The sequence below is a fragment of the Sabethes cyaneus genome, chromosome 2 (assembly GCF_943734655.1).
Source record: "Sabethes cyaneus chromosome 2, idSabCyanKW18_F2, whole genome shotgun sequence".
NCBI classification, from domain to species: Eukaryota; Metazoa; Arthropoda; class Insecta; order Diptera; family Culicidae; genus Sabethes; species Sabethes cyaneus.
In genome coordinates this window covers 130,541,192-130,549,822 of record NC_071354.1, presented here as the reverse complement: position 1 = coordinate 130,549,822, position 8,631 = coordinate 130,541,192, and the positions used below count along the sequence as shown (strand labels likewise).

The following is an 8,631-nucleotide window of genomic DNA, read 5'->3' as shown; positions in this document are numbered from 1 at the left end:
AACAAGTGAGAGAATGAACCGTACTCTTGTAGAACGTGCTAGGGCAATGCTTGAAGATGCAAAGATTGATAAGTTGTTCTGGGTACAAGCAATTCAGACAGCCGCGTACGTTGTTAACCGATGTCCAAATAGTGCCAACGACATGAACAAAACTCCTGCTGAATTATGGGAGGGACGGAAACCGGACGTATCGAAACTCCGAGTTTTCGGATGCGTCGTTTTCGTTCATGTACCAAAAGAGCGTCGTAAGAAGTTGGACTCGAATGCGGTAAAGGGATTGTTTGTCGGATACGCACCTAGCGGGTACAGGGTGTGGAATCCGGCAACGCAGTCGATAATTGTGGCTCGAGATGTCGATTTCTTGGAAACAGTGCTGCCGAACGAAATCGACACAAAGCAGAACAAGAAGAATGTGATAAACGAGAATGAAATAATTGAAGTGCGTTGTAATGAAGATGTTATAGATGAGACGGAAATGGAAAACAGAAATGTTTCCGAACTCGTTGAAGATGAAGAAGACGAGGAAGAGTTTACTAGTTTGATTGAAGAAAGTGAAAATGAAGAAAATGCTGAAGACAGTTCTGGTTGTCGTCCATGTCGAAACCGTCGTGCTCCTGTGTGGCACGATGATTATGAAGTGGATGCGAGTTATGCGTTGAATGCGCTGTCATTTGTAGAGAACCTGCCGGAAACGTTGTCCGATTTACGTAAACGTAGTGATTGGGCTTCGCGGCAGCGGGCGATGCGGGAAGAGATGGAACGGAACGGAACATGGACCCTGTCGAAATTGCCTGAAGGACGAAGTGCTATTTCTTGCAAGTGGGTATTTAAAATTAAGCCCGGTGAGGACGGACAACCAGACCGCTACAAACGGCGACTACCCAGATAACACAAGATCGTAATAGAGAGTTCACATTAAATTGTTTTCATGTCAATTTAACATTGGAATTGCATAATGATTAGAGTATGTCAAAACAAAGTGAACCATAAGTTGTTTTGCAGTCGTACGTGTCCTCATATACAACTCATGACTGTGAATTATAAAGCAGTATAGATGATGCAATATTTACTTATATCTCAATCATATATTCAGGAGTATTAAGTTGCGTGTTATAAAAACCGCTGTATAAAATGCAAGATAGAATTAAAAATAATCGTCAAACGTTTCGCACGTATATTGCCTCCACTTTGGTACACATATGCTCTTATCTGACGTGAAATATAACTTTTTCGTTCAGATATGATGTCGTATTTCTCAGTTGCAATCGAGATATACAAGTCAAATGATTTACTGGGTAGTAGCTCGAGGTTTTAGCCAGAAACGCGGATTCGATTATACAGAAACGTACTCCCCGGTGGCCCGGTTGGATACGTTGCGAGCAGTATTGGCACTGACCAATCAGGAAAGTATGGTGGTACATCAAATGGACGTCAAGACGGCATTTTTGAATGGCGAGCTGTCAGAAGAAATATTCATGACCCAATCAGAGGGCTTCGAACAGAAGAATGGCCTGTTCTGTCGGTTGAATCGTGCGCTTTATGGGTTGAAACAGGCTTCAAGACAGTGGAATGAATGTTTCAATACGTTTGTCGAAAAGCTTGGCTTCCAGCGAAGTGCCAATGATCTTTGTTTGTACATCCGTGGTTCCGGACTGAACAAGATAATTCTGGTCATATATGTCGACGATGTACTAGTGGTCAGTTCGTCCGAGAAACTTGTCAAGAATGTGAAGGCATGCCTAGCGAAGAAATTTGAAATGACTGACGTGGGTGAAGTTCGGAATTTTCTCGGAATGAGAATCGATAGAGACGTGGAGAAAAAGGTCTTGCGAATCAGCCAGCGTCGTTACTTGGAGAACCTGCTCTGTCGTTTTCAAATATGTGAGTGAATTGCAGTGAGTGCCGCTTAGATAATTTTCGTCGCATAAAATTTATAATTACTGTGATAGTTTTGTCAATTTTTATTCGCGATCGCTATTATCTAATACGCAAAGATCAGATTCATCAGAATCAAGTGAAGTTCATACGATAATCCAAGCCGTTATTCGCTTTTTTCGAACTTATTTTCGTCAAGCAACGATACGATGTCGAGCATTTGTTTTTCCTGCGCGAATGAGTTACCCGGTGAGGAGGAAATAACCTGTAAAGGATTTTGCAAATCTACATTTCATTTGGACTGTGTCGGACTTACAAATGAAGTAAGGGAGTTGATCCGCAGCCGCGAACAACTGTTTTGGATGTACGCGGCATGCACCAAAATGATGAAAAATGCCACATTTCGTCAAGCAATCGCTTCTACAAACGAAGCTATGCTTCATCTCGAGGTGCAACAGAATAAAGTGTTAGAAGAGTTGCGAAGCGAAGTGCAAAAAAATACCGCAAAGATCAATACTATTCTTGATCTTACACCCCGTACCCCCAAACGCACTGCAAGCTTCAACTTCCCACCTCAAACTGCTAAACGTGTCCGAGTTGGTGCCAGTGGCGAAGCAGTAATGCGTAGCCAGCAGTGCACTGAGTTTATGGGTAACAAAGAGGTCGATGCCAATATAATAGTGCCGCTCGCTCGAGAGGAGACAAAATGCTGGCTGTATCTATCGAAATTTGATCCACGAGCCACCGTGGAAGAAATTTCGAACTTAGTGCGCAGCAATTTGGAAATTGAACCGGAATCCGCAATTGATATCGTTAAACTTGTTCCTCGGGATAGAAGACTGGAAGAGCTTAGCTATGTGTCTTTCAAGGTTGGAATTGGATCGGAATATAAAGAAAAAGCTATGTCTGCCTCATCTTGGCAGAAGGGTATTTATTTCCGTGAGTTTGAATTCACTCGCGGGATTCAGCCGAAATTATTTCCTATTCCCCCGCCAAGCCAGCCAAACGAGTAATCCCCGATATTCTGCTTCGCCTCGTTTTTCACCGTTACTTAATGATTCCACTTGTCCAGAAGTGTATAACTGTTGCTTGCGTGATTCATCTGTTAAACAAAATTGCTATCAGTATGAAAAAAATAAAATAAGCCTGCACATATATTACCAGAATATGAATAGTATCCGAAGCAGTAGCCGGCTCGAAGCTGTCTTCATGTCCGCACTGGAGCGTGATTTCGATGTTTATGCTTTCTGTGAAACAAATTTAAATGAATCAATTCAAAATTCGTTTGTGTTTCCACGATCGTTTGTAGTTTACCGTTGCGATAGATCCTCATCGAATTCTGATAAAACCAGCGGCGGTGGTGTACTGATTGCTGTTAATCAGAAGTTTTATAATAACGTTATTTTCGAATCGTCCTGCAATGAGGAAATTACCGTTAAAATTCGATTGAACAAAATTGAAATTATTCTTTGTTGTGTATACATACCTCCTGATTCGCATTTTGGTCGCTATGCATCATACGTAGAAAGCATCCGCAATATTGTAGATTCATCGTCACCTGAAAGCAAAATTGTTGTCGTGGGTGATTTCAATCTTAAAAACACAACTTGGTGTCGTGAAACTGAAAAGGATTTGCATTTCTTACCTTATCAAGTACGCCAGCCAGAAGAAGAACTGTTCGTTGATTCGATGGCTGCTTGTGGCTTTTTCCAAATTTGCGGTATCCCGAATCAAAACAACAGATTTCTCGATTTGTTGTTTACAACAGACGATGAGTGCTGTCGTATTGAGGTGAGTGATCCGCTGATCAAGACAGAAGTGCATCATAATGCTATGTCAATTGACGTTACTTTTACTGAGTTGCCTATGGCATCCAATGATTTTGTCACACACTCCGATAAAGCGATAAAGGTTTTAGACACTCGCCTAATCGACGATGCTATGAGTGCACGGATTACCGAGGAATTACAAGATGTAGACTGGCGCGGCGTATTTATTTCTAACGATGCTTTTAATAGGGACGATATGAAACCTCACGTTGCTTCTATGTTGGATTTTCTACGGAAATTTTCCGTTTTGAATATAATTGACGGTGATACGTGGAATACCGAAACAGCTCTTGACTACAATGTGATTGTGTTTTATTATATTATATACGGCATATTATCACGCCATTGCCGTGTAAGAAACGTGAAAGACAACCGCAAATATCCGGTATGGTTCGATTATGAAACGATAAAATTGCTTAGGGAAAAAAAGAAGCTCTACAACAAATTTCGACGGACGCGGTATGTAGCTGATGAAATTGCGTATAATCGGACAAGAGACAACTTCAAAGAAAGAAACCGATTACTGCATCGCTCGTATTTAGACGGGCTGCAAAGAAATATCCAGTCTAACCCAAAATGTTTCTGGAATTTCATAAACAGCAAACGTAAAGACAAAGGTGTTCCTGTAAACGTTGTTCTAAATAACAGGAAAAGTGAAAATGTTCAAGACACCGTCGATTTGTTTGCTGATTTCTTTAAAAGTATCTACGACAGTGCAACCGTTACCAATGTCTCTGAATTTGTCGCACCCAACATGAGCATGCCTGTAATCAGTTTAGATATCGAAACAATTTGTAATAAAATAAAATCGCTAGATGAATCAAAAGGACCTGGACCGGATGGGATACCGAACTCTTTGCTTAAGAAATGTGTGGATGGCTTGCTGCTACCGCTGTTCATACTTTTCAACACATCTTTAACGACAGGATTGTTCCCAGACATCTGGAAAATATCATATATTGTACCAATTCACAAAAATGGTTCGAAAACGTTTGTTGAAAATTATAGAGGTGTTTCCATTTTATCGGCTATTCCAAAAATGTTTGAAAGCATTGTTTATGATTATGTGTATACGTGGATCGAGCCTCTAATCCTAAACTGTCAACACGGATTTGTTAAAAAACGCTCAACAGTGACAAATTTAACAGAATTTGTTTCCAGAACTGTGCAATGGATGTCGGCTGGTTACCAAGTGGACACTATTTATACAGCTATGTCCAAGGCGTTTGATTTGGTCAACATAAATGCAATGATTGCGGTTTTGCGAAAATATGGAGTTGATGGGGTCTGTTTAGAATGGATGCATTCATACTTGACTAACCGTTTGCAGTATGTAAGGCTACACAACACTGACTCCAAAGTGTTTGTAACAAGTTCAGGAGTATCTCAAGGGAGTCATTTGGGACCTCTATTATTCGTGGTTGTCATGAATGAACTCCCAGATACGTTAGTGGATGTATTCGTGTTAATTTATACTGACGACGTAATAATATTTATACCTGTGCGCGGCTTGAAAGATTGTACGATTCTTCAAGAGAATTTAAATCGTTTTCTCCACTTTTGTGAACTGTTTGGGTTAAAAGTGAACGTTGCCAAGTGTAACGTGATTTCATTCGGTCGCAATTCTAACAAAATTGAGTATGAATACCATCTCGGTGCGGATTTAGTCCCAAGGAAAACGTGCCATTGCGATTTAGGCGTGGAAATGGACAGTGAACTGACCTTTAGTAAACATGTCGAGAAAATTGTAACGAAAGCGAACTCATTATTTGGCATGGTGAAGCGATACAGCCGCGAACTAGATGATCCGTACACGATAATCGCTATATACAATGGTTTGGTTCGCACGACCATCGAGTACGCAAGCGTGGTGTGGCGACCAATTTATAACGTATACATCAATCGAATTGAGCGGGTACAGAAAAAATTTGTGCGATATGCTGTGCGTAATCTTGGTTGGAGAGACGAAATGCCGGACTACAGATCGCTATGCTTACTAGTAGGAATCAACAGTCTCAGCGATCGAAGAATTTTGATAGATGTGTTGTTTCTCAAAGACGTTGTTTCTGGAAAATGCAGTGCTCCATATTTGTGCAGCCAGGTGACGAACTACGAAGGTAGAACCAACCTAAGAAGAGTTAGGCCGTTTCACCTATCAAACAGGTCGCAGAATTACGCCCGGAACGAGCCCATGTATCGGATAATGGGTGTTTACAATAATCTTCATCCCGTCATTTCTGTTAATATGTCTAGTGTTCAATTAAAATCTAGTCTTAGGGAATATTTTAACAATTCCATGTAATGTTGATAAGTCATTTTTTGTATGTATTTATATTTTTTGACGTAGGACTACGTCTTACGGCAAGTTTTGAGATAGGGTGTCATTCCAAAAAATCGAAAAATGCGAGCGTCACGAAAAATGAAAGGTTTTGAGCGCTAATAGCTCAGCGGGTTTCCAATCGATTTTCAATATTCTTACACCAATCGATCGGAAAATCTTCTAAGAATTGACCCAAATAAAGAAAAGTATGGATTCTTGATGTTGAACTATTGAAAAATTGAAAATAATGAACCTATGTTGTACCAGAATTCTCGCGTCGTGATTGGTTGGAAGATTCTTTACGATGATCTAAACCTATACCAATTTGATATCTGTGCTTGGGAAGTACGCCAAAACAAGTGACCAAGCTCCCTCATTTCAACAAGATTTCTTAGCACCGCGGTTCAACCTAGACCATTTTGATGTCCTTGCTTGGGAAGTACACCAGAGAGAGTAACAAAGGCCCCTCGTGCCAACAGATTTCTTACGAACGCGATTAAACCTAGTCTAATTTGATGTCTGTGTTAGGGAAGTGTGCCAGAAAAAATGACACAAGTTCATTGTCCCAACAGATCGCAAATTCTTTACTGCGAGACGATTAAACCTAGGTGAACTTGATATCTGTGTTAGAAAAATGTGCTACTGCTGTACTGTTCGGTTATAATACGACTGTATGAATACGTATGCTTGCCGTTTCATTAGAAGTGTAGTGAAAAGATGTGCTGTTGATAAAATAGGATTGAATTGGTAAAATCCCTTTAACGTGGGAAACCATGGATAATAAAAACAATCTTTAATTTCAGTAAGGTAGCAGGAAAGCAATAGTTTATGTTCTTGATTTTGTTAAATTGTTTTAAAATGCACAATCTTTTGAGAATTGAACGTATGCAATGTTACTACTTTGATAAATGTTACATGTATATATATTGCATATAGCATGTATACATGAAGAATCGAATGATTACAAGCATGAATACATGCCACTATCACTACAAAGAGACTTACGTAGTCCTGCGTCACCTATATATGCGGTCGTGTCTTGTACACAACCCCTCTGATTTTTAAGTCTGATAACGGGCAAAGCCTACACATCAATAAAGACAAATCAATAAAGACAAATGGAGGACTGCCGTCCGATAGCAACGCCAATGGAGAATCGACTAAAACTTGCGAAAAGAGAGGAATCGAAACGAACCATGCTTCCATATCGTGAATTAGTAGGCTGTATTATGTACGTGTCGCTTACTTCAAGGCCAGATTTGGCTGCCGCTGTAAATTACTTCAGCCAATTTCAGGCCTGTCCGAATGATGAACATTGGGTACATCTGCGTCGAATTCTTCGATATGTGAAAGCTACGTTGGAGCTAGGGTTGATGTATCAAGGAGGAACCGATAGGCCATTGTTGGAAGTCTTTACGGATGTTGATTGGGCAAGCGATATAGTAGATCGGCGATCTGTATCTGGAGCTGTCTTCAAAGTGTTTGGGACAACTGTGAGCTGGATGGCTAGGAAACACGCAACGGTATCCTTGTCGTCAACGGAAGCCGAGCTAGTGGCTCTTTGTGCTGAGGCTTGTCATTTGGGACTCCTGGATTTGGGACTGTCTAACAATGGACCGGTTCCATATCACGAGGATAACCAGTCAACAATTAAAATAGTTTCGAACTCCAAGGATCCAGGTCGTTAGGGGCTTTCATGATGCTGTACTCAATGCATTCCGGTATCGCCTGAATTTCAACAACTATGCGTCTGAAGTCGACGGCTCTAAAGGGGCTGGAGAGTCCAGCTCCATCGGAGTCACGGATAAGGTGTCAACAGCAGGGTTACCGGTTGGTTTAACGGCTGGAGTTGCAGGCGGAGCGGTGGGGATAGGGGGAAGCCATACCGCTGGATTCGAACGAGCGTCGTCGAATTCCCTAAAAGCGACTCCTTGTGGCCAACAGTCGGGGGTCAAGGCCGCAATTTTGTATTTCAAGGGAATGCCAACCTTGAAGGACACGAAATTTAGCGACTGGAGGTCAGTACCCTTTCGTACTAAGGGAACAACTCGAATGGCATCCCGAATCTGTAGGCCATCCCGAACTAGTCCTTCGACGACGTCAGTGGTCACGGTGGGGTGGAAACGCGACAAGTACACCCAGAATAAATTGGGTGGGGAACTGACCACAAGCTTATCACGGTTCTCGACGGGCCTCGTTCCGGTGGCCGGTTTATTCGGAGTCACCGAGTCACCTCGGCGACGTTTAGAAGGACGATCGCGGTCAAGAATCCGCATCGGGGTTGCAGCATTGACCTTGTCGGCGAGTTTTGCAACCTGATGGTTATTCCTGACAATTTCTTCTTTGAGTTCAGAGCAGGGCTTGAAAAGGGATCGCAAGTTGAATGTGACTGCCGTGAATGCGAACTTTCCGCATTCAAACTCCCCTTTTTGAACGATCATTTGACTGTTTTTTGAATCCAGTCAATCTGCCGTCTTACAATTCATGCGGCATCTCAGCAAAAGCAAAAAGTCGATCTCCCGTTTTGCTTTGCGCTTTGAGAATATAAACTGCAAACTGACTGGAAGCATTCGGTGACGTATTTTTTCGTTTCTCTTTTTGTCATCA

At 41.6% G+C, this 8,631-nt stretch overlaps 1 protein-coding gene and 2 long non-coding RNA genes across 3 annotated transcripts; 1 reads left to right on the top strand and 2 right to left on the bottom strand.

Moving 5' to 3' along the window:
• Nucleotides 1-2,740: 2,740 nt before the first annotated feature.
• LOC128737162 (uncharacterized) lies at nucleotides 2,741-3,264 on the bottom strand. The gene is made up of 3 exons (XR_008412025.1): nucleotides 3,190-3,264; nucleotides 3,037-3,122; nucleotides 2,741-2,977 (listed from the first exon to the last, which is right to left on the bottom strand). It is a non-coding gene; the product is annotated as an uncharacterized LOC128737162 (long non-coding RNA).
• A 5-nt stretch (nucleotides 3,265-3,269) lies between these two features.
• On the bottom strand, nucleotides 3,270-3,746 carry LOC128737163 (uncharacterized). The gene is made up of 3 exons (XR_008412026.1): nucleotides 3,521-3,746; nucleotides 3,362-3,433; nucleotides 3,270-3,290 (listed from the first exon to the last, which is right to left on the bottom strand). It is a non-coding gene; the product is annotated as an uncharacterized LOC128737163 (long non-coding RNA).
• A 3,396-nt stretch (nucleotides 3,747-7,142) lies between these two features.
• Nucleotides 7,143-7,712, top strand: LOC128735997 (uncharacterized). Its single transcript, XM_053830483.1, has one exon. It carries the CDS (start codon nucleotides 7,143-7,145, stop codon nucleotides 7,710-7,712), a length of 570 nt encoding a protein of 189 aa, XP_053686458.1.
• Nucleotides 7,713-8,631: the final 919 nt, after the last annotated feature.